The sequence below is a fragment of the Palaemon carinicauda genome, chromosome 15, assembly GCF_036898095.1.
Source record: "Palaemon carinicauda isolate YSFRI2023 chromosome 15, ASM3689809v2, whole genome shotgun sequence".
In the NCBI taxonomy this organism is placed as follows: domain Eukaryota; kingdom Metazoa; phylum Arthropoda; class Malacostraca; order Decapoda; family Palaemonidae; genus Palaemon; species Palaemon carinicauda.
In genome coordinates, this window is record NC_090739.1 from 37,801,275 (window position 1) to 37,828,774 (window position 27,500).

Genomic DNA, 27,500 nt, shown 5'->3' on the forward strand with positions numbered 1-27,500 from the left:
TACCCCAGTTGTTATTGTCATACAAATACTGTCACTATACTGTATGAACTAAAAACTGTTTATTTTTAAATTTTACAATCAATTACATATGTAAATCATGAGTCTATAAGTAAACTAATAAGGGTACAGTATTTGTGCTTAAAATAGTTTTTACAACTGATAGATTGAAATAAACTTATATATAGCGAAACCAGTTTAGCATAAAAGGCTTGAAGGTAGCAATGCAATCACAGCCTGTAGATACAGTATATCGAATATTCACACGGGGTCGAAGGATAAAAATGTATCTTGCCTATCTTTCCCGATATCACCAAGTTCAATTTTTTTCTGATTTATTTAGTCAAAATCTTGAGTTTTGGTTAAATAAACAAACTTGAAGAACTGCAAAGACAATCGCACATCCTACCCTCTTGACTCATACACACAAACACATACACAGTCACTTGAGTAAACACAAAGGACAAAATGAGGTCGAGCTTCTTTATTTCACAGTGACCTGTACTTTATGCAAAGTAAGTAATTATGGGGATAAGATAACAACGTAGTCTGATGGAGAATATTTCCACGAGATGGAACATTCAGCAAAATTTAGTTGCAAGTGCGAAGCATCAGCATTTTACGGAAGTTCACGATCACATTCGATTGTTACTCTTAAAGTAATTCTAAGAAGTTCCACGATTTAGCAAATATTTAAAAATCATCAAATATTTTTATGCATAACTTAAGAACAAAAATTAAAACCTTTCAAATTTCTAACTCATATACTACAGGGTCAAAATGGAATTATTTCTCAGACTTTCGCCGACTGAAATCTTTAGTGGTAAATCCAGTACCGCACTTAGTACAGTAAAATCATATAAATTGGTGTTTTCATAAGGTTAGAATTGCCGGTGATCGTGGATACGAGTCAAGTCCACAAACCTTGCTAGATGTACTCGGTACTTTGGGAGAAATTTCAATCATACAAATAGTCCAACAAAAACATTATACATTGATTCATCCATACAAAATATAAACACACATATAAATCATACACACACACACACATATATATATATATATATATATATATATATATATATATATATATATATATATATATATCTATATATATATATATATATATATATATGTATATATATATACACACACACATATACATATATATATATATATATATATATATATATATATATATATATATACACACACACATGTATACATATATGTATATATATACTGTACACACACACACACATACACATATATATATATATATATATATATATATATATATATATATATACACACACATATATATACAGTATATGTATATATATACTGTACATATATATATATATATATATATATATATATATATATATATATATATATATATATAAGCACATTTATACACACAAACACACACACATATATATATATACATATATATATATATATATATATATATATATATATATACATATATATATGTATATATATACATATACATATATATATATATATATATATATATATATATATATATATATATATATATATATATAAACATTGTATATTTAAGATCAAGAACGAGAATCGTGAGACTTACTTTCTTCTGCACGCTGTGGTCCTTTCAACTTCTTCTTCCTTTGCATGTAAGCTCTCATCAAAGCCTGAATTTTCACGATCTTCTTCACGCTGGTTTCATACAGTCTGGGGAGGGATTAACAAAGATGCTATAATACTTATGAGGTAAAGGAAACCCAAGTTTTCAATGTAAGGCCAATGCCTTGATTGCAGGGGAAAATAAAGAGAATTTTAATAGAAAACTCATAAATATAACGTAGTCTACACTAACCTTAAGTGAAGGAGATTATTGGAAAATTAATGACTAGAAAAGCTTTAAAAGACTTAAGAGAAAAGTCTTAATCAAGGACTTGAGAATAAAATATCATATAGGACTTGTGCACTTCAAAATTGCTGCAACTATTTTGAACAAGGACGATTTCTATCAAGGGTTCTAAAAGCTACAGAAATATACCATTGAAAGGAAGCTTTCATACAATAATTTACTATGAATTCAATGCCTTCAAATCTTAAAAAACTTCCAAGAGCAATGCATTAGTCGGATAGTCAACGTAAAAAAATATATATATAGATATGAGAATTATACTTGAAGCTTCATTTGGAACACTGTAAACATAACAGAATATTTGATAGAAAACAAAAGCCTTAGGACCTGCTCAAGAACTCCTCGTTGTAGAACTTGAGGAAGACCTTGTCTTTCCCAATGGCCCATCCCTCCATCTTGAGTCGCACAAGCAGAAGTCTGGCGTTGTCCTTTGTTAAATCCACTACCTCGTCGAATTCGAAGGCCAGGAACTGATACCTGAAAGTGAATAATATAATTTTGATTATTTGTTATCTCTCTCTCTCTCTCTCTCTCTCTCTCTCTCTCTCTCTCTCTCTCTCTCTCTCTCTCTCTCTGTATGCAGTATATATATATATATATATATATATATATATATATATATATATATATATATATATATATATATATATATATCATACACACACATATATGTATATATAAATATATATATATATGTATATATATATATATATATATATATATATATATATATATATATATATATATATATATATATATACTGTATATATATACAATTGGATGATTGTTGTCATCGAAAGAATATAATAGGGAATTTGTTCACAAGTTTTCTTCTGGAAAAAGACTCCAGAAAAAAATAAATGTATGAAAATGGTTATACTTGAAGAAATATAACATAAAACAAAGATGAAAGGTGAAGGTCTGTTATCTGAATTGAGCGAGTGCAATATTTAAATTGATTCTGAAGCTCACAAACTAATAACACATTGCAAAATAAATGTTAACTGTTGCTTAGATTCTATAACCACGTTCCTCTTTCCACTGGACTTGAGAATCGCAATCTGTAAATAACACAGTTTATGTAGGCAATAGCACCATTGAATTAATTACACCTTCTTCAAGTACTCGCCTAAATTCATAGATTAAATCATAAACAAAATACACCTTTAAGTCATAAACGATATAATCAATTTATCTCAATTATCAATAAATGATTGTAACAAATTTGGGATAAATGACTCGACGCTGAGGATGGAGCTGGGTTATTCTTTTAAATGAAAACCAGATAAATGAAAATTATCCTTATATCTATTAGTTTTTCGCTTATTTACCAATGGTATAATACCTTATACTTTTCCCACAGAGGGAATCTAGTTCCTGAAAGTCCCACTCACCTCCTCAAGAATTCCTGATAAGGAATTCTATGCGAGAATCCTTGCTGCCTGATTCTGATGGTGTCGCAAACAGCGTGGTACTTCACTTGGTGCTTGATCATGTCTCGATCGAAGACCGATTCGGAATTGTCCATGTTGGAACGGATGCACCGAACGAAGTGGGGCTGAGAATTGGTCAGTTTGTAAAGGAGTTCGATCAGGGAGTAACGGAAGGTCATGCCCCAGGTCTGCACGTGGCGCGTCTGCGACAGCTGTCCTCGGGATTTGGTGTTGAAGCGCTGTTGAAGAATTCAAGGAATGTATGGGAAAGTGGTCATTTAGATCATTGCACAATTGTGTTGTGCAGAAATATGCAAATGTGATTCTAGGTCATAAAATTACTTGATATATTCTAAAAGTTACACAAGGAAGTTTAGGCTAAGAAGTTGAAAGAGCAGCTATTAGAACTGCAATCGGCTGTTTAGATCATTAATGAAATATGTGATGCAGATATCTGTAAAAATTAGTACAAGTCATAAGTTATATGAGCTCAATTACAATTTGCAAGAAATAATTCAGGTTATAAAATTGAATGAAGTGTTCTTAAACATAAAATTTGCATACGTTCATTAATGAATTGCGATGGAATGTCAAAGACTAAAAGATTAAATACATTGCACTGGAGTGCAAAACTTTTCCAGTATGGTGGGGAAACGAAAAAAGCATTAACTGTACTGAAAAAAAAAAATGCAAAAAAAAATTGGTGATTAAATTGAAGGAAATGTACTTCAACAATATTTGAAAAAAAAATGCAAATTCAAGTCTTAAAATCAAATTAACTGTACCAAAATAAAAAACAAAATCTTAAAAGAAAACAAAATAAGCTCAGGTAATGGGCAGAAACTATCTCTACTATAATTTCCAAATGACCCGAGAAGTGTACTGAAATAATTTGCATAAGTAATGTAAATTCAATTAACGAAATATCAAAACTTGTGTGAAAATTGACAAATGCGAGATCACGTAGTAAAATTAGTGCTGTATGTCCTCTTAAAACTATTATCTGCTAAAGCGTTCATGTTTTTAAAATTAGTAAGCTGCAGATTCAAGGTTAATTAAGGTACAGCATATTAAAACTGATCATCTGCAGAAAGCACAAGTGAGAAAATAAAATAAGCAATACTAAAATTATAATTTACATATGCAAGCTTAGAAAATGAAATAAAATTATTTAACTAAACTAAATCACATTTTAAAGATGACGACTAATCTACAAACATGGAGTTGATTCGGGAAAAAAAATGCATGCTGAAATCTGACAACTAAGACATTATCTAAAAATGCAATGAAAATCAATTTATATAAAACAGTCTTTTGTAATTTTCAGAGAACTGAAAATTATAGGACAATATAAAACATTTTCTGGATAAAAAGTTCAATTTTTCAAATCGGTACTCCTCTCACTCGAGTTCATACCTATATATAAAACAGAAGAATTACAATGCATCGCTTCAACCTTTTTATGGCTATTATTAAAAACTTGGCATTTGTTATATAGTTCACTATGACACAATATTCAATTTTCCCCTTATTTAATCTTATCTCTCTTGTCATTAATAAACAATTCTATGAAAAGTGTCAGAAAAAATTGCTTTCCTCTCTACTTGCTCTTGACTCTATTCTCTTGATGTACTTAATTCTTTTTCCCTCCCTCTACTTACGTTCGACTCTTACTTCCCTTCCTCAAGTTGCTCTTCACTCTTCTTCCCTCCCTCTGATTGCTTTTGATCTCTTTCCTTTCCTACTTACTCTCGACTTTTTATTCCCTCCCTCGCATGACTTTAATCCTTTTCCCTCACTTTAATTACCCTTTTTCTTCTTCCCTCCACTTACTTATCAAATCTTTATTCGTTCCCTCTCATTATTGTAGTCTCTTTCTTCCATCCCCTGATTACTTATGACTCCTTCCCTCCCCACACTTACTCTAAACCCTTTCCTTCCTCCCTCTACTTTACTACACCAAACCTTTTCTTCCCTCCTCTACTCACGCTAGACGTTTCTTTCCTCATTCTACTCTATTAATCCTGGTTCTACTTACGTTTGGAGTCTATTCCCTCCCACTGCTTACTTTTGACTACTTCCCTCCCCTACTTACTCTAGGCTCTATCTTCCCTCCTTTCACTTAATCTAAACTCTATCCCCTCCCTCTACTACTATTGACGCTTCGTTGCTTCCGTCTTCTCTCCCTTATCTCACTCCCGACTTCCTTCCTCTCTCTGCTTACTCCTGACTCCTACTTACTCTCAACTATTGGCCCCCTCCCTCTACTTACTCTTGACTCCTTCTTATCAGTCTTCTTAGTAGCAGCAGCCGCTTTCTTCTTTTTCGCGAGCTCTTCACTTTCGATGGTAACATTACCCGTCTTCGTCAGTTTATTGCAGAACATGGCCCTGATATGGTCGTTGGCAGACTTCCTCATGGTCTGGATAAGCTCTGGGAAAGATGGTAATAATGTGAGAATTACTCATCTTCGGAGAGGTGTCGGTGAGGCCCAATTTTTCTGTTTCAAGTTCAGATCTCATGTTGTTTCTTCTTAACAATGATATCAGTCGTTAAAACGAAATGCTTTTGCCAACCTAATGTTAATGAACAAAAGAACTAAGATTTGTTATATACAGTATTTCAAAATTTAATCATTTTTCCTCCTGAAAGTTTCTGTTTTTTTACGCATGATGTAATTTATGTTTTTGGAGTTTATTTTTAGGAAAATATGTGATATTGTCACAAGAGTAAATTGACACCGAAATATATCCTAATTACTAATTACATTTATTAGATGTGTTGATAAAACATTTAAACAAAAGATTAAAAGCTAATATTATTTATAATGAAATATACTTTTAGGCAAGAATAGTTTGACTAAGCTATAAAACAAAACTAACGCCTGTGTAAAAGTACAATGCCAAGGTAATAAGTATCAGTACTGCCCAGTCGACAATCTTTCAACCTCATTCCTTCAAATATTAATGCCACTCCAAACTACCTAGCTGTGGATATATGTTGTGTAATAATCATTTGGTCTTTTTTTCCTCTTTTTTTATTTCATTAGAATAAAAGATATGCAACACTCTGTGTTTTATGAAAAATAAGATCCAGGTTAATTTTTTTTGTCTTGAGGAATCTAAAATTTGCTTGTGTATTCCACCAAAATATCTATTGTTCACTGGTTGTGTATATTTGTGAATGTGTCTGATACCAAAAGATGTCTCACAGTTTGGCGTGACTGAAAACTATTATAAAATTGGAAGTGACATAGCTCTTCCTTCATATAAAATCTATGAAATAGGCGACAGATGTAATTGGGGGGCAATTCAAAAGCAAATATAAATGTAAAAATTAGAATCTTACCTACTGAAATGTGGTCTCTATTTTTGTTAATTAGACCGTGAAAATCATACTTCACACGACCCACGTAATGGGAGATAGCAAAGGTGAACTCGGATACTTGCTGCATCTGCTTCTGATTCTGACGTTGTTTGAGTTTACCTAAAGACGCAAAGAAAACGAACATTAGCCAGCAAGCAAACTGTAAAAATGGAACACCAAGACCTTTTTCAGTTTTAAAGGTTTAAATGCCACTCATGAATGGTAGAGGCAAGGGACAGTGACATTGCCCTATCGAGCAGGACAATGCCCTAGAGACTGACCATGTATACACATGATCAGCGCCCAAGCCCCCTCTTCACCCAAGCTACCAAGGAGGGCCAGGCAATGGCAGCTGATGGCTCAGCAGATAGACCTAAAGGCTCCCCCCAAAAAAAAACCCTTAGCTTACAAGGAGGGTGATGTTGCAGCGACCAAAGAAACTAACGAGTTTGAGTGGGACTCGAATCCCTGTCTGGCTTTCACCTGTCAGGAATGTTAACACATCGGCCACCACAACCCACAAATAATTCAAAGTGTATCATGAGATTCAAATAAAGATCTCTTTAAATTTTGTATCAATCAGTCATAATTATGCAAGAAAATCTTACATGCAAGTGAGGAGTCGGTTCCCATTTTATCCCTGCTCTCCTCCTCAACGACGGCGAAGAGGCCACTGTTTTTGGCCAAGAAGAGTTCGAGGATGTGGCGGTTGTCAGGGAAGGTGAAATTCTTCACGGGAATTCCTTCTGCTGAATAGTCTTGCTGTTGAAGAAATAGGATGTTTATTTGATTAAAGAAAAGAATCCTGAGCTAATTATATATCCTGGCCACAATGTAATAATTTTCTTAATGTGCCAAATTTGCACCGACTCGCAGCGGTGCCCTTTTAGCCCGGAAAAGTTTCCTAATCACTGATTGGTTGGACAAAATAATTCTAACCAATCAGCTAGTAGGAAACTTTTCCGAGTCAGAGCGGATGCGCCACATTACGAAAAATTGAATATAGTGTTATATTTTTTTTTTTTTAAATACGAAGCAAATCATTCATTTGATTAGAGATCTATATAATGTACTAATTGTGTGTCTCTTCATTTACTGAAGTAACGACAAAAAAAGACTTACCATTTCCCAGTTGAAAATATACTGATTGTAAAAATACTGAACTTGCTCATTAGCAACGTTCACCAAAAGGTTTTCGAAGGAATTATGGTCATTGGCCTCGAATCCAAACATGTCCAAAATGCCGATAGCGTAGGGATCACCACTGTGTGAGAGAAGAAGGTTATATTATTATTATTATTATTATTATTATTATTATTATTATTATTATTATTAGCTAAGCTACAACCCTAGTTGGAAAAGCAAAATACTATTAGCCCAAGGGCTCAGATTGGGAAAAATAGCCCAGTGAAGAAAGAAAATAAGGAAATAAATTAACGATATAAGAAGTTATGAAAAATTAAAATAAAATATTTCAAAAAAACTTAACAAGATTAAAACAGATATTTGATATAAAAACTATAAAAGGACTTATGTAAGCCTGTTCAACATGAAAACATTTGCTGCTAGTTTGAACTTTTGAAGTTCTACTGATTCAACAACTTGGTCACAGATGCAATAGAATACCAGGTGTAAGAGGACATGTTTGATGCATGTGTTTCTCTTCTTTAATAAAGACAGTTCATAGAATAATAATAATAATAATAATAATAATAATAATAATGATAATAATAATAATAATAATAATAATGTGCAAGGGTTTCGCTGCACTTAATAGGCTCTTTGTAAGCTCTGTCTTATTTCTCTTCCTCTTGTTTCGTCAAAGTTTTATAGTTTATATTGGAAAGATTTATTCTAATGCTGTTACTTATCTTATAATATTCTACTTTAATTGCTAATTACTTCGCCTGTAGTTCATTTATTTCCTTTCCTCACTGGGCTATTTTCCCTGTTAGAGCCCTTGGGCTTATAGCATCTTGTTTTTCCAACTAGGGTTGTGGCTTAGCAAGTAATAATAATAATAATAATAATAATAATAATAATAATAATAATAATGATAATAATAATAATAATAATAATAATAATATTGGACACTTGTTTCATGTGTGAGAAAGATACAAGCCTTTTGCTGTTCTTACATATGTAGGAGTAATCATTACTTATTATCATTATCATTATTACCAATTTAATCCTCATTTAAAATAATGATTTAAAAAACATTTTGACTTTCAGCTGTGAACATAGATTGTTGAGTCCTTTCAAAATTAAATGTAATAAAAAGTTAAGCTTAATTGTGACATATTATGAATTATGTCTCATGGTGAAGGATAGATGGAGATGGTTTGGGTATGCTCTTCGCACGTCCCAAGAGAGATTAGTTCACAAAAATTTCAACTGGCTCCACAAGGCACTAGAAGAGTTGGAAAAACCCAGGCATACGTGGCTGAGGACTATGAAGCAAGAAGTAGGAAATGATGAATGGAGAAGTATCGATTTCATAGCTCAAGATAGACGACTGACGAAATCTGACCGAGGCCCTTTGCGTCAATAGGCGTAGGAGGAGAGGATGATGATGATGAATTATGCATATTTCAGTTAATCTACTTCGTTGTTTTCTGCATCGTCTTCGCTAACAAGTCGAATCACAAAATGCCTCTATTATTAACCATAAAATAAGATAACAGTGACTCAATCCTCACCCAGATTAACCAGTCTGTTTACCTACTTAACTGATTGGTTTTGAGAATTGCCAGTTTTATGAAAATCAACCGGAAAATAACAATCAAAGACTCATATAATAATTTACGTCTCGTATAGGGAACACTATTTTCAGTCTTATTTGTCTCAAGATAAGTGTTAAGTTATTAAAAAATTTGAGAAATTTTCAAGTGTCATAAAAAGCTTTTTATACGTAGCTGAAACACCAATTAGCTATAGCTCTTACATTTAACCATGGTATCTAAATTAATTCCCGTGAAAGCAATAAAATTATTTGGCTTAAGATTTTGCTGGTCAGTAATTGTTTCAAAACTTTAGCAACGATGTTGGACAATAAGCCTTTAGAGCATGTGCCCCATTACACAGATATGTAGAGCAATTGCCATTACATGAAATCTACGTAGTTCTCAAATATTGTGTCCAAAGGTCTATATAACAATAACTTAGAAGTAAAAGATGGAAGACAGTTCAATTAAACTTTATCATTCATGGCGTGCACGTAAATCCGTCGCTTCAGTGGCATCGAATGGTTGGTGTTACTCTTTCAATTCAGCCAATTTGCCAAAATCAATGGGGACTGATAACACCCTGAACTATCCAGTGTCTGTTTGGGTGAAACCCAAATCTAAGTTAGATTTGGGGTGGAAGTATCTCCTTTCCCGGCAAAATGAATCGGGGCAAAATGATTGGGCCCCTGCGGACAGTTTTGGAGTCCCCTTTGTTTAACTAACGAGTTTACGACTTTCTCTTTCCGTACAATGGTTAGTCCCTTATATTTTGACCAACAGTCTTCCATAAGGCAATGGAGCTGCATTCTAGCAAAGGAAGTTTACCTGGGGGTCAAGATCCCCCTAAAAATTAATAAATGATTCATGAATATGGTCATGAACGAATATAATTATTAAAAAAAAAATGATGATAGTGGCAAGAGATTGGGTGTAAGAGAGTTGACTATCATCAGTGATCAAAAAGAGAAGCTTAACAGAAAATCAACGACAAAAGAAATTTCAAACATGAGGATACACCTGTTAACCAAGAGCCAATAGGTACAACATGTAAATAAAGAAAGTCTTAACAGCTATAAGGTGTTCGTCTGTCTAGAACAAAGACTTTGCAAAATATAAACGACATTAAAAACTGTAGAAACACATAAACACTCACTAAATCATAGAAAATACTAAATGGTCGATTCAAATTTACAATCAATAAGAATCAACTTGAGATTGTTGTCAGGAAGGATGATTGTATATTTAGGTAAAAAAAAATGGTTACGGAATGGAATACACCTGAGAATCCCAGAAAGACCCAAAGCTATGAAATTAAGGAGGAGAAGGACTTGAATGTCTGATAAACAGAAAAAAAGTGAAGGAAAAAACTGAAAGATCCAGTATGAAAAAGACAAAGTACAATGATGAGAGCGTATCAGGAACTTACACAAGGGCATTACGGTTTTAATGTTGATCAGGATAATTGTCTCTATGTAGCCTGCTCTACTCTAAGATTGTACAAACATTCTCCTTTCTTGGCAGTTAAAGGGCTGGATTAAAGCAGGTAGTTAACTCACAACACCAATCTGGTGACAGAGAGCCTCGTGTTGATCGTGTTCACGACGTAGTCAACAAGACGGGAGTAGAGAGTTCTGGCCAGGGCGTCCTTGCTCATCTCGGCCTCGTATTCGGTCTTCTTGACTTGCTCGACTTGCTTCCCAGCCTTGACGTCACAGTAGTTGCAAAGGGCCCAAGTTAACTTCTTTTCATCCACATCCAAGAGATGGCAGACTGGAATAGTGAGAACTGACTGTAAGCATATGTCAAGTAATAGATTAATAATAATCAAAAATATAATGTTACCGCTATTAAACGTAGCAACACCAATTAAAGGGCAGTATCATTGGTATAAAACAGCACATATAAATGCGAAGCATGTACATATGTACATACCCTTTAAAACTTCAAACACTGGTAATAACGTAAACAAGTTATTTACTAATATATTTCCTTTCCTGGTATATTTCACTCCCACCCGACTACAGAAGGGTGTTAATCCATCATATATTTTCTTTATGACAATGAGTTATATTCTTGATATTGACATCAAATGTACAGCTATTCTCAATAATCATCAGTAATATATCATGACCATTCCAAAATTAGTTTGGAACCGAGTCAAAACATTACCTTCCCAATTTATTTATCGACAAATATAATATTCATACCTGAATTATGCATCAGCTTATAATTAAAGTTCATGACTCCAAACTTCAATCAATACAACGACCAATATTTGCACTAAGTAATGTACAAATCTACCAACACAAAGTTAACGCATATGCAGGATTTAGGTGGGTGACTAATTATAGTAAATTGAGAGTATATCAGTCAAATGTAATTGTGCCACGAATTGTAGTATATTCTGACCTTCTTTCACCGGCTCCATATCGACTATCGATGCGTTTTGGTCACCAGTGATGCTGATGTTTCCTATGTTCAGAATAGCAGCTAAAACCAGGTACACTGTGTGTAGTTCCCTATCTGTGAAGCCGATTTCCTTAATAGAATGGAAAAAAAACAGCAAGGTTAGTATGTAGATTATCAAGCAAAAATTATAAGTGATATTTTCCCAATCCGCAGACTGAGAATTGATGCCCTAAATTTAGGGCCTTGTATTTTACATTTTCTTTTTATCAATTACATAAATAAGTCTTCAGGGTTACGGGTCAAAGCTCAAGAGAACTTGAAATAAATTCAATCTGCTTTATTAATAACAAAATACAATATATCTACACTCTCAACCAATGATTAGGCATTACTGTATTTGCTCACAAAATAAAGTATCAATAATAACAAACATATACTGAATCTAGAGAAACGTGGCCAACAGAGCCTTCACCAATTAAAGATTTTAATTACAACTTCAGTACAAGAAACACTTATAAGAAATAAAAGACGGTATATATTTATCATATATTACTCCCCATTCTCTGTCTCACCTTGAACGCCTCCTCCACCTTGTTGAACTTCTGAGCATTGGTGACTTCATTATCAAAGGGATGTTTGGCCAGATAATGGTACTTGCGGCCAAGCTTGAGGCCGTACCTCGCAAGCCTTGAGCTCTGAGACAATCCATCGTACAGGTAATAGAACATGTGGAAGTTGCCTTCTCCTCTGAAAAGGATGAAATTACTTATGGTTTACAGAGTATCAAGGAGGTTATTCAAGTAGTCTTAATATCTTACCTTTTATAACTCATTCAGTTTTTGTTTAGATACTTGCTGGTATTTTAATCATACCCTTTTATTGCAATTCTATAGGCTAAAATGTACCTACACGAATCAAATATGAGAATTTCTGACTTGTCTACAATATGTCACACACACACACACACACACACACACACACATATATATATATATATATATATATATATATATATATAGATAGATATATATATATATATATATATATATATATAGATATATATATATATAGATATATATCGATATATATATATATATATAGATATATATATATATAGATATATATAGATATATATAGATATATATATAAATATATATAGATATATATATAGATATATATATATATATATATATATATATATATATATATATATATATATATATATGTGTGTGTGTGTGTGTGTGACTATTTGTCACTATACATATCAATCACAACGGTATTTAATATCGAAATCTACCTTAGGAATATATAGTATATCCACAGGAAAATCTTTTATGATAAATGCTTCCGGCTGGACATTTATCGTAAAATAATTTCAAGTGGAATATATTCCCAAGGTTTAATTTCATACCAAATACCGTTATTAGTTGATATTTACACACACACACACACACACACACACACACACACACACACACACACACACATATATATATATATATATATATATATATATATATATATATGTATATATATATATATATATATATATACATATATATATGTGTGTGCGTGTGTGTGTGTGTGTGTTTGTGTTTGTGTAATATATATATATATATATATATATATATATATATATATATATATATATATATATATATATATACAGTATACAGTATATATGTAGTGTTTTAGGGTGTTGAGAGCGCAAGAGTGATGGAGGGAAACCTTACCTGGCTCTCTCTGTGACGCGGAACTTATCCAGCATGAAGAGCCAGATGATGGCCCCTGAGGCCTTGCCCGTTTTGTTGAAGGTGATGTCGAAGTAGCGAACATGGCGCGTGGCGTTGGGGTTGAGCTGCGTCACGGCATTGCCGAATGCATCCAGGATCACTGATACTTTCTTGATTTTTTCGATTAAGCCCGGATTACTCTGGTTAAAAAAAAAGGTTAAATTGATTAATTAATCAGGAAAATACTCAACTGGCCTTTCTTGAGGTGAACTGCAGAGCCTAAGAGAATCAAGCTTTTTCGCAAACCACCTAACTAAAGGTGTTATATAGGAAGATTAAACTATATGTACACTTTTCAGAACATAGAGCAATAAAAAGCTCGAAAAGAGATAAAACGTTAAGTATAACAAGCACATAAGGTTAAAGTTATTGGACCATTCACGTCAGCACTTAATCTTTAAATATTCAAATTTTAGAGCTCCTTGATCTGTAAAATTTTCGTAAATGTAGGCACCCCAGATGTCACTTTCTAGAAAATACCAACGAAACCAACATTTACTATATGGAATCCACTACTGAATGACAGTAAGTTAGAAAAACGCATCTAGATGTAAAGATGTACAAACTTCTTTTACCGAATATTTATATTCAATACACCTTTAAAGAATCCTGTAGTTTTATGATAATAAAGAATACGAAAGAGAAAGGGGAATAGCAATTATTATTATTGTAACTATCATTAATATCATCCTAATATATTAATGCTATTTTTTATTAATAATATTACAAATATTAATATTGTAATCTCTAATTTACAGTATCTGTATTAATACTAATAATTAATGCTGTATTATCATTAAATTTTCTTTAGACCTTTATCATTCCTAATATGCAAAATATTAATGAAGTCGAATTATATTCATCTTTACTAATAAAAATCAAAAGAATAGAATATGAAGAAAATAAGTTGTCCCCTAAACTTCGATCTCAAACTTAGGTAATAACCAGCTACAAGAGTACTGAGATCATTTTCTTTCTGGAAACGAGAAAGTCATGCCAATATCGAGATACACTTCATAACCACTATCTAAATTTTTCCTTTACCAAAACTTGCAAGACAATATGACCATTCTATTAAAATTTACAAGATGCAAGTACTGTAACTTCATGAGCATGACTGCAGAATCGAATGTGTTATTTTTGTCCCTCTTCCAAAATTGACTCCCATCATAATGAAACAATTTCAGCAAAATACAGAAAATTAATATCACTCGAAATGAAAATACAATTATTCCATAGCATGCATTGTTCTTGGTGAATTTCCACAGCTTTTTAAAAACTTGAAATAGAAAACTAAATCAAATGAAAACTTACCGAACCAATATAACAGAGTTGGTTGACAACCTGATTGAAATTGTAAGTCTTGCCGGATCCGGATTCCCCGCTGAGGACGATGGTCTGGTGTTCCTTGTGATGCATCATGTCCTGGTGAGCTCTGTCGGCCACGGCGAAGATGTGAGGGTCGTTCTGGTTGCGAGACTTCGATTTGTACTTCTTCTGCACCTGTTTCCATACAAAAGGCGAGGCTAGTAAAACTGCTTACTATTTCTAAATTATTTTTAATAGGAAACACGCTATAAGAATTCCATAAACATTTTAGTTATCAAATTCTGTTTCAATTCAAAATGTGCTATTAGAATTTCTTTTCCTTCAATTATTTCTAAAAAAAAAAAAAAAAAAAAAAAAAAAAAAAGTGTACCAGAATTCCTTCTTAAAATTATTTATAAAAAAAAAATAATGTATCAGAATTTATTTTACTTTTAAATTATTTCTAAAGAAATCTTCTATCAGTTTCTTTTCCTTCAAATTATTTCTAAAAAAATTTATGTATCATAATTTCTTTTCATATATGTGTTGTTGTTCTCATTCCATTAATCTCATTAGATTTATCTATCTCGTTCTGTTTGAAGAATATATCTATGAATAACGAAATCTTTAAGATTTGATGACAGTATCAATTTAATCCAAGTGTTTAGAAAAAAAAAAAATTTTCTCGCATAATTAATTACTTAAGCAAATTTACACTTTTCCCGTACTCAATAGGTGTTATAATTATATCCAAATGACAACTGTAAAGAATCAATCAATCAAGTGAGCATTACTTACATCTACGTCGTATTTGCACCTGTCGCTGAAGGGGTTCACCGCCAACAGCACATCAGCCACCCAGGTGTAAATGTAGCCGTCTTGGTAACGCCCGAAAAGGTTTTCCAAAACCACCTGTGAAAAAAAAAATAGACAAAATATTCCCAACTTTTATTATCTAGATTTGTAGTTTTATTTTAGTTACTGATACTATACGAAACACAATCAATACATTATATTTTGTGATTCTCAAATCTACTTATGAATGTATAGACTGAAGAACAATTATGTTCTTTAAAGAAGATGGATAAGACTTCTTTCCTAGAATATTAAATCTTTATATTTATAGGAGATTTAATGAGATGCCTAAGCTTTACAAAGACTATTGATGTGGACAGTATTCCTCACGATATTGTGGTTAATCATTTATTTCTATCAAATTATCAAAATTAACAACCGAATAGGATAGTCAATACTGATTCCAATCATCATTCTAATAATCAACATTTATAAATATTGTTATGGTTATAGTCATTATTACGTTATAACTAGCCTTGCCTTTTGTCAATATCAATAAAATGTTCAGTTTTAAATACCATTATTATTATCTCCACCATAATCATTATTGTCTGATTACATAAAAATAACATCTGATTCAGTCAAATGAGAAAGACATCCCTAATTACCATTTGGACTGTTAGACGATTACCCCTAAAGGCCTTGATTCGGAAAATGAAAAACAAAGCTACAAACGCGAATGGTAAGAATAAGGGCCCTAAAATAGTGTCCTGGAGTACTCCCTGCAAATGGACATCAACACTTGAGACCTATCAGGTCTGATTCCATAAATTTTCTATGGATAATTGGAGATATTTTAACTTGTGATGTTTTAGTCAAACTATAAATCACAATTATATATCCATTCATCTAATTATCTATTCCATATTCCGAGCTTCTCGTAAAACCAAAGCATGAGGCGCTTAATCTAGCAAAAAGAAAAAAAAAGTTATTTATTTTCTTTTCTTGCAAGATATTCAGTTATTTACATTTTTAACAGGAGATGTAAGCAGTCTGTAATTTTACTGGACAATCTTCAATCACTTGAATTAATGTTCTCATAAAAAATTAATCTATACATTAGACATATAATCACAGCACATGACAAATTGGAAATAAAGGTTATAATACTAACATTCTAAATTGAAAATCAGTACTATTGGAATTTTTTACATAAAGTTGATATTGGTTATAGACCTACTTGAAAAATCAAGTTCCATTATTCCACTTGAATATCCTGACCAGTCCCTTTTCATGTATTCATTTGCAAACTAACAAAAATGTGTGACAATTCAAGTAAAGGTAATAATAATAATAATAATAATGATAATAATAATACCTCGTCATTGAAGGACTCCAAAGCAGCTAAATCATCGACGATCATCTTCTTGGCGGCTCCATGTCTATCAGTCTGATAAAGGCAGAAATAAATATATTAATTTCGAAATCTTTGACCAGGAAATATATTAACCAACTTTTTAAAGATTGCATTAGATATAAGTAAATATATAAAATATCTATTACCTTTAAATACTAATCATTGTGATCATAATCCAAAAACTGATAAACTCTAATATTGAATGTCAAGATTTGTGCAACTATGATTATGAACTACTTGTTCATATTCAACAAGCATAATCGATGAAACTATGAAAATCTATGATAACAATTCTGGACCTCTTAATCACCATTAATAGCAATTCTTTGACGACACAAATTATAAAAGAAAAAGTCATTATTATTTTGATCTTGACAATATACAATCATGAAAGTAGGTATATGAAATGGAAGACAACACTGAAAGTCTTAAAACTGCAAGAAAACGTTTTCTGTTACTTGTTTAATAAATTTTGTTAATGAAAGTCATCTGATAACATCTATTAAGAATAATTATATCAGACACCTCTTTTCATAAATAATCAATGTTCTTTCATAACAAAACTAATTAAAAATTTCTATTTAGTAGTAGGGAAAAAACTTTGGCAACAATAAAAAATTGAAGAATTATTACTAAACTAATATAGAAACCCTGAACAAGTCAAATCAAGCACCTGACAAGGCTTGTTATAAAATCTTGTGTACAAAATCAATAATTAAATTTCATTAACTGATGGTCCCCTATTATGTAAGTGTAATTAAGTAGGTTATTCATTAAATCGGTTTTCATGATGAAAACAAAATATTGTCTGCAAGTTTTCTTACATGAAAATAACGTAGTTACTGTTCTTGGGATATTTCATTTTAATTGTTTATTACTTCTCTTGCCGTTTTTTATTTCATTGTTTCCTTTCCTCACTGGGCTATTTTTCCCTGTTGGAGCCATGCGACTCATGGCATCTTATAGCTTAGCTGATAATAATAATCATAATAATAATAATAATAATAATAATAATAATAATAATAATAATAATAATAATAAGTAGGAAAAGGTTATGTAATTAAATTTTTCTGTGAATTCCTCAGACATTCCCTCTTCCCAAAGAGCAAATTAAACAAGAAAAAAAAAAGTCGAAACCTTTACTTTAGGAACCCGTAGAAATGCTGAAAACCAAAATAAATTGTTAACTATCCACATATCGATAAGAATGCCATTAAGATAATGAGGCCATTGGCCCATGTTTATCAAACTAGATTTAACAGATGACCGACGGCTTGAATGAAATCTTTTAAAACAAAACTCCTCCTCCTCTCTCTCTCTCTCTCTCTCTCTCTCTCTCTCTCTCTCTCTCTCTCTCTCTCTCTCTCTCTCTCTCTCTCTCTCTCTCACACACACAAACATTCTATGTCCGGAGTTTTTATTGGTACTTACGAAATTGTACCTTTAAATCAGTTGTTATATTTTCTTAATACAGCTACTAAAATTCACTTTCAATTGTTTAACATTCAACTGCCAGATTGATTATAATGAAAAATAATCACGACTGACACCCACCTTGAGGTAACCTTGGCGAGCTATAGCTGTCATCGGTCGCTCTGGCTTAACATTCATTGCTAATAAACGTTTCCTCTCATCTAGAAGCTTCTTCCTTATCTGAAAAAGAGCACATTTGATAATAAAAGTGATATCTTGAATAAAACACCATGCCGTGTCTATTGATCTTGGGTATTAAAAATCCACAATTATATACGCTGTATATTTAAAAAAATGCAGAAGTTCTCGCACTTTTTACAAAGTGCTAATTTTTAACACTAAAGCAAAAGTGATGTTATGGAAACACTAAGTCTCTCTTAACTCAGAGAAATATCTTTATAAAGGGATACCATTTATTTATTCTTAAAAATTCATTTTTAATTATGAACTTCATCGATGGTAGTTTCCTTCATAACTTATAAATGCTTCCTTGCAAAACCAAAAGCTTACAATTTAGATAATTACTGCTATCACAACTTTATATCTTCCTAAATGCAAGAGAGCATTCAAACCAGTCAATGGAAAGGTATTCCATAGACTAAAAATTTGCAGTAATCCTTAAAATGTTTCAACTACTGAACTCAGCAAATAAAAATAAACTTTTAATCAGGAACCAGTTTTCAGAAAAAAACTTCAACGACGACTCTCCGGAAGAATTACTTTTCTCCATAACAATAAATGTCAGCAGTTAACTGCAGATTAGTTTTTCATAGAAACATGTTGTCATGGATTTGGTTCTATATATCTTCATTATAGCTTAGCCATTAAAGTTTTTTCATAAAATAATATTAACATTTTCAAAGCCATAATCAAAAGTATATAGAAGATATATTAAGTGTAAAATCAGCATTTCATTTTCTTATAAAATTGAAGCATTTTCAACAAATTCTCAATTTAAGAAAATGTGATTACCCAGTTTAACATGATCTTGAGTGGGAACAGAACAAGAACTTCAATATATATATATATAAATATATATATATATATATATATATATATATATATATATATATATATATATAAATGTATATGTATATATATATATATACATATACATATATATATACACACATATACATATATATATATATATATATATATATATATATATATATATATATATATATATATATATATATATATATATATATATATATATATATATATATATATATATATACTGTATATATATATATATATATATATATATATATATATATATATATATATATATATATATATATATATATATATATATCCACCTCTTCCCACGCCCATTGACGCAAAGAGTCTCTGTTAGATTTCCCCAGTCGTCTCTACCTTGAACTTTTAAATCGATACTTTTCCATTCATCATCTCCAACTTGACATTTCATAATCCTCAGCCATGTAGGCCTTTGTCTTCAAACTCTTCTAGTGCCTTGTTGACCCCAGTTGAAAGTTTGGTGAACTAATCTCTTTTGAGGAGTGAGAAGAGTATGCCCAAACCATCTCCATCTACCCCTCACCATTATCTCATCCACATATGGCACTCGAGTAATCTCTCTTATACTCTCATTTCTAACCCTGTCCTACAATTCAACTCCCAATATCCTTCTGAGTGCTTTGTTCTCAAATCCACAAAATCTGTTGGATGTTGTTTCATTGTTATACCACAACTCATGTCCATACAGTAACACCGATCTCACGGATACATAGCCTAATCTTTATATGTAATTTTAGATTTGATTTCCAAATTTTACTTAACCTAGCCATTGTCTGGTTTGCTCTTCTTAATCTTTCATTAAACTCAAATTCTAACGATCCTGTATTAGAGATCATAGTTCCTAAATATTTAAATGATTCCACCTCATTAATCCTTTCTCCTTCCAATGATATTTCCTCTTCCATTGCATATTCCGTTCTCATCTCTGTCTTTCCTCTATCTATCTTGAGTCCAACCTCAAGTGATATTTCATGCATACTGGTAAGCAAGCTTTGCAAGTCCTGTGGTGTTCTGTTAATAAGGACCACGTCATCAGCATACTCTAGGTTAGCTAATTTCCTGTTACCAATCCAGTCCAATCCTTCTCCACCATCCCCAACTGTTCTATGCATTATAAAATCGTTAAGGAGGATAAACAACATAGGTGACAACGCATTCCCTTGGAGTACTCCACTTTTCACTGAAAATTAATTTGATAGGACTCCACTAACATTAAATTTGCACTTGCCATGCTCATGAACAGACTTAATAAAATTTATATATTTGAGAGAAACTCCATAATAACGCAAGAATCTCCACAAAAAATGGCCGGTGCACACTATCAAAGACTTTTTCATAGCCCACAAATTCCATCAAAAGTGGATTTCTATATTCTACAAATTGCTGTACATGTCTTAAAATAAATATTTGGTCAGTACAAATTCTACCTTTTCTATACCTTGCCTGTTCATCTCAGCTTTTCATCAATCTTTCTCTCGAAGTCTTTTTAGAATGAGTATACTGACGTACGAATGATGCCCCTGTAACTATTACAATAAGTCAGATCTTTTTTTTCGCCATTTCACCAACACTCCTAGCTCCCATTCATCAGGTTTTGCTTCTTCATGCCACATTCTACAAAACAATCTTGTGAGTATTCTGGGAGTCACTTCATTTTCAGCCAATATCATCTCAGCAGTTATTCCATCGTATCAGGGGGCTTTTCATCTCTTGGGCTTTTTAATGATAGCTTTGACTTCAAACACACTGAATTCATTCATGGAGAAATTAAGGTCTTCCTCAACTTCAGGTATATCAATCAAATTATTCTCTTTATGTCTCCGATTTATGAACTCGCTAAAGTGTTCCATCCAACGTTGCCTTTCTTCATCTTTTGTTGTTATAACAGATCCATCTCTCTTTTTGATGGGCATATGCGTCCTCTTCTTTGCTCCAGTAGAGATTTCATTAATAATTTTATGAGAAATTCTCACACTATAGCCACTCCTGGAATTCATAACTTTGTCAGCCTCATCTTCTTTCCTATCTAGATATTCTTTCCAGTCATTCCTGGCTCTTCTTTTGACCTCATTATCAACACTGGAATACTTAGCATGTTCTACCTTGTAATTTTCATTACTTCCTCGAACACTTTGCCCAATCAATTTCTGTCTTTGTCGCTTTTTTATAGTATCCCAAGTATCATTTGAAATCCATAATTTTCTCTTTGTAACTGCATGCCCCAAAACTTCACTACCAACTGACTGATATATGTTCTTAAAATCACACCATTCTTCATTAATTGTCTGTTCTACGTCTCTAAAACTGAAAATCGATTCCTTCATTCAATTGCAAAGATTTCTCTGTGCTCTTCTACAAGCCTAGTTGTATCAAACCTTGATTCTATCTACCTTTCTGCTGATTGCTTTCAGTTTTTATTTCAGTGTGGTAAAGAGGAGCTGGAGATCACTACCAATATCTGCACCTCAATAGTTTCTTACATTTCTCAAAGTCCTCTTCTTCTCTTTATTAATGACTATGTGATCTATTACATTTTTGTAATTGCCACATGGTGAAGTCCATGTATATTTGTGGATGTCCTTGTGCTGGAAAAGAGTACTCCAATAACAAGATTGTATGTTGAACAAAAACTTATAAAATGTGTCCCATTTTCATTTGCAACTTTGCCAAGACCCTCATTACCCATCACATTCTCTATCCCTTGATTATTCCTTCCAACTTTATCACTGAAGTCAGCAATTACAATTTCCATGTCTCTCTCTGGGATCTCATCTATTACACTCGGCAGTTCTTTACAGTATTTATCTTTCCTTTCTTCAGGGGGGTCATTTGTTGGTGCATAGCACAATATAATACTCACATTGCACTGCTTTGATTTAAACTTTGCAAGTAACAACCTACTATTTACAGATCTCCATTCCGTTAATGCCTTTTCTGCTCCTTTGTGTCATCATCATTCCTACCCCTTCTCTTCAAACTCCATCTGATCTTCCTGAGTAGATATATATATATATTGCCTTGGTCTGAAGTTTCCTTACCAATTCCCTTACAACGTATTTCTCTTAGGGCAAAGCTATCCAAACTATATTTCATAAATTCATTCTCCACTTGCTGTTATCTCACAATCTGATTCATGGGTCTAAGATTCCAACTACCAATTTTAAATTTTTCTTCAGTATTTATAAACCGGGAGATTCTTAGCACCTTGCCACGCCTGGGACTGGGGTGGCATTCTGTCATTTTCGATTTCCATAGACCGACTAAATCCATAGAGAATTCATTGGCTAGATTCATTAAAGGATACCCAGTTCCTTGTGATGCACAGTGCCTATCTACATAAGGCAAGTGACCCCTGCTGGTCCATACTAATTTTAGTAAGATTATGCGCCAAGCATCAGGAGTAGAAGCCAAAAAGACATCTTGTCTATCGCCTTAAAACCAATCCGTCACCCTGCTGTCAGTGACTTCATTGAGATTTAGGGGGGGAGGAGCATTTCCTCCACACCCAAAGTTCTCATTACTCCACCAGGTTACTCATCCGCTTATATAACCGGTGGCAAATATGGATTACTAAGATATACCGCCTAGCACGGTGTGTGTGTATATATACAGTATATATATATATATATATATATATATATATATATATATATATATATATATATATATATATAGGTTACATACATATAAAATTTTGATTTTACACATTATTGGTCAGATAATTGAGCCATCCGTGGAAGCCAACATAGGGATTATGATGAATTTAGTTGATGCTCTTGTCAAGATACCACAATCAAATAACCTTGTAAGAGACATAGAAGTTGTTCACGAGGAGAGCGACTATGGGAATTGCCATATTATTATGGTCGATTCACTGCACCCATATCTTTATAAACAATAAGCTTGTTAGAGCTAAATATACTGAGCTATCTATAGTACTTTCAAAGACTGACTAGTCAATAGTCAGCAAGTTTGAATTGCTGTATTCCATACGCTCAGCCTACCCTCTGAAACAGGTGCACGCACAATACTATAGTTACAGTATAGGGACACCACAACGATAATACACAGACATGCATTTAAGAACTGCTCAAAGATATTTAATCCTAAAAAAAGACATCAACAAACCTAATGAAAAACATAAGAACTAGAAAAGCAGTCTGAGAGTGCAGACCTCTGCCATGGCAGTATATTTCTCGAAAACGGCTTGCCTTTCCCGGACTCAATTTAGACCGTAGGCGTATTTGAAGTCGTTGTGACAACCATGTGCGAACATGGGGCTAAGGCTAGGATTAATTCGGTCGATCTTTTGACAGACCTTGACCTTTAACATAGGACTTTCAAAATTGAACCACTTCCACGTTTCAGCGTAACAATTAATCCCTGGAAGTTTCACTACTCTATGATTAACACTGTGGCCATTAAGTTGTTCACAAACAAACAAAAAGGGGCGAAAACATAACCTCATCCCAACTTCGTTGGCGGAGGTGAAAACAAAGATACAACCACGATGAAATGAAAAGAACCTACCTCGCTGGCGTCTTCTGGAACGTTAACAATGAAGGGATGTTCGATGATCTCGAGAATAACTGGCCGATGATCAGCTGTCTTCACCAAACACCTGAGAAGAAAAAAAAACGAATTCCATCACATTCTTCCTCTCTTTAATGAGTCTCTTTCACTCTATTGTTCATTGCCATTTTCGCCTGTTTATCTATCGTTTAAGGGACAGAATATGAATTTCAGTTTTATTCATTCAATTTTTGTAATATGAAAAACAGACCCTTGTAATAATGAATTAATAATCTTTATCTTTCATACTAGTCCATTCTAGAGAAATTCATACACATATATTGATAAATCTTTCTTCATACTGTCCTAAACATTACAAAAGAGTTTATTGTAATACTTTAAAAAGACCTGCTATTTCCTTCCATTACCTCAGCGAACCTTTTCCATCTTATTTTCAGTCTCTTTCTCTTAAAGAAATCGAAGAAATTAAATGCGAATTTTGTAAGCTATGTTAAACTGATTCTAACTCTTTGGAGAAAAGACAACAAAATTGCTTCAATTTACAATCTATTGTGAAATTAACACATTATCAATACAATATTTCACTCGTTTTGAATTATTTATACAGAGGATTTTTCATAGCAAATCATCCACCTAGTCATCATCGACTTTTCGTAGTTAAAAATCTGTTAGAAATGCTAATGCCATTCCTGAGATGTCATTTTAATTTTATTTTGAATGAAATAATGAAGAATGTCAATAAAACGAGTTCTTTTAATATAAAAAATAAAGAATTTCACCTGTATTCTTTTAAACTAGATACAGATTTCTTTATTAACTCTCATCTCTTTTTACGCATGATATAACCTTCCCTCTTGGAAAAAAGATGAAGGGCATCTGCTTGTTTGTTTAAGTGTTCAAGTCGCTTCATACATTTCAAGAAATAATGTTTACCCAATATTTCTGGTTAGAAAATCAATAACGTTACATAAATCATTTACATTTTTCTGAAAAAAAAAGGGGACGTCATGAACGCTAGATATTGTTCAGTATTAATAACGGGATTTAATGTTTCTTTTTTTTCAGATGACACTCGATTTCTTATCAGTAACCTTTCAGTTTTTGTAATTGAATTGAATTGTAAAATTTTATTTACTACCTTATGATATGAAAACAAAGAAAACTGCATTTTCTTATAATTAATACAAACTTCCATTTTCTCCCATTGGTAATGAACCTTCTTATGTCACTGATACCACCAATTATTTCTAAAAATACAAAAAAACAAAACATAACTAATTATTCATGGTAAAAAGAACTAAATTACTAATGAAACATATAAACTATATATGAATACATATGCTGTGAATTGTATTAAACATACTGTATGTATGTATATGTATACCCATATATCCTACTTGATACATATAACGGGTGGAGGAAAATAAAACTATATTGAAGGGTTTCCTTAAAGTTTCCCGAACCTATACAGAAATTTCGTAGTCTAGAGCCCAAAAATAGTGAATTTTGACAAGAACGTTCGAGTCAATATGGTTTGCATTCTGCATTTTGACTAATACAGTTATTTCAGGACTTTTCTTCTCTATACAACTCCAAAGACTACAGTATTCATTTTCCCTAAAAAAATTATTCATAAGGACAATTACCTGTCTACTTTAGGCTCCAGAACCTTTAAATATGCGGCCCCGAGACTATATAATAAGCTCCCACGAAACATTCGAATGATTGAAGACATTAAGGCTTTCAAGAGGAAACTGAAGACTTTTTTTTTTATTTCATGAGTCTTTTGACAGTGACGATTTAACAGTAAATGAACAATATGTGATATGAAACGTTGAATACTCTGAACGAACAAGGTAAAACGACAGTGGAGGTCCTGCAGAGAGTGGGGTTCCCCTGCTGTATGGGACCGGTAAAGCAGCCATCAAAGTAAGTACCTACGACAGAGATCGTGAACTACCATATCTGAAATAGTTATCATCAAATTAACAATTAAAACACAGTAAACTTCGTTAGGAGATACTAATGCTAACAACAACAACAATCTGGAGAATAACTTAGCCATAAACATACTCTGCAATAAAGTCCACCAAGTCCTGTGACCAGTCAGAAGCTCTCTTGAGAAGCGGAGGGGGATTTCGCAGGATCTGGAAAAGGGCGCGAACAGGGTGGATGTCGGCATATGGTGGGTCTCCATCGGCAAGTTCAATGGCCGTGATACCTGGAAGAATATTCAGTGACACGCTAATTTTAGTGGCTGCTTAAGAAGAAATATCAAATACTAACAAAAAAGGACGTTCCTTTTTACATATTACAATAATTTATTGTAGTACGTAAAAAAAAAACTACGTTCTTTTTTTACATACTACAGTAATTTATTGTAGTACGTAAAAAGTACGTTCTTGTTTAAATACTACAGTAATTTATTGTAGTACGTAAAAAAACTACGTTATTTTTTACATACTGTACTACAGGAATTTATTGTAGTACCGTTTGCATCAAATATTCATAGAATGATAGAAAACTAACTGGTTTAATGAAACCACAGGAAGAAGATTTGCCTTACATCTTATTCTTTCATTACATATTACCGATTCAAATAATTCTCTTCATTTTCACTGCAATAAATATTTCAATTTTGTGTGGGTTCACACTAATTTGTTGCAATTAGGGAATGTTGTGGGGATATGTTGGGGGTTAAAGTTGATTGATTGATTTACATTAAATTGGAATGATAGCATGGAGCTTTACATTAGTAAGATCAGTAATCATCTTAAGGTAATCAAGAATATAAGAAGCTTGAACTACTCCCGCCGAGACAAGGAGGTTAAAAAATAAAACTGATGAAATTCACAGAGTCAAGAACATTGTTGAAGTAACCACTTACCTATGGCCCAAACGTCAGCTCGGTTATCATACGAATGGTCTTGTTTCTGCTCGCACTCAATGACTTCAGGGGCCATCCAGTACGGGGTACCCACGGCTGTATTCCTCTTTTCCATCGTCTCAGACAAGTGAGCACACTGACCTAGAAATCGAGGATATGTTAGGACACTTACAAGGATGATAATACAGTAACCGAGGGAGAGCTGCAACACTAGCGATTTCCTTTCTATTCACGAGTGAAAAAGATCAAAATACACTAAAATAAAGATACCAACATACCGAATAACCACTTATAGCAGAGACAATTTTGCAAGCACTTGACTTCGTAGACGCTTTCAAAATGTCACTCATTTACATAAAATATGCCTGTTAGATTGATATTGTTACGATGGACAATCATAA

The 27,500-nt window shown here is 32.6% G+C and overlaps 1 protein-coding gene across 7 annotated transcripts in view; it reads right to left on the minus strand.

Moving 5' to 3' along the window:
* Window positions 1-27,500, minus strand: part of ninaC (STKc_myosinIII_N_like and MYSc_Myo21 domain-containing protein ninaC) — a 186,670-nt gene that overhangs the window by 104,267 nt on the left and 54,903 nt on the right. For all 7 annotated transcript variants that reach the window (XM_068388291.1, XM_068388292.1, XM_068388298.1 and 4 more), the window contains exons 7-24: window positions 27,100-27,240; window positions 26,286-26,433; window positions 24,210-24,300; window positions 18,717-18,815; window positions 17,124-17,195; window positions 15,749-15,862; window positions 14,957-15,145; window positions 13,583-13,782; window positions 12,422-12,596; window positions 11,850-11,979; window positions 10,997-11,210; window positions 7,837-7,978; window positions 7,323-7,476; window positions 6,697-6,834; window positions 5,621-5,781; window positions 3,310-3,587; window positions 2,243-2,392; window positions 1,613-1,716 (exon numbers count right to left, since the gene is read on the minus strand). In XM_068388291.1, the coding sequence (XP_068244392.1) occupies window positions 1,613-1,716; window positions 2,243-2,392; window positions 3,310-3,587; window positions 5,621-5,781; window positions 6,697-6,834; window positions 7,323-7,476; window positions 7,837-7,978; window positions 10,997-11,210; window positions 11,850-11,979; window positions 12,422-12,596; window positions 13,583-13,782; window positions 14,957-15,145; window positions 15,749-15,862; window positions 17,124-17,195; window positions 18,717-18,815; window positions 24,210-24,300; window positions 26,286-26,433; window positions 27,100-27,240 (2,700 nt within the window). The remainder of the gene's footprint in view (window positions 1-1,612; window positions 1,717-2,242; window positions 2,393-3,309; window positions 3,588-5,620; window positions 5,782-6,696; window positions 6,835-7,322; window positions 7,477-7,836; window positions 7,979-10,996; window positions 11,211-11,849; window positions 11,980-12,421; window positions 12,597-13,582; window positions 13,783-14,956; window positions 15,146-15,748; window positions 15,863-17,123; window positions 17,196-18,716; window positions 18,816-24,209; window positions 24,301-26,285; window positions 26,434-27,099; window positions 27,241-27,500) is intronic.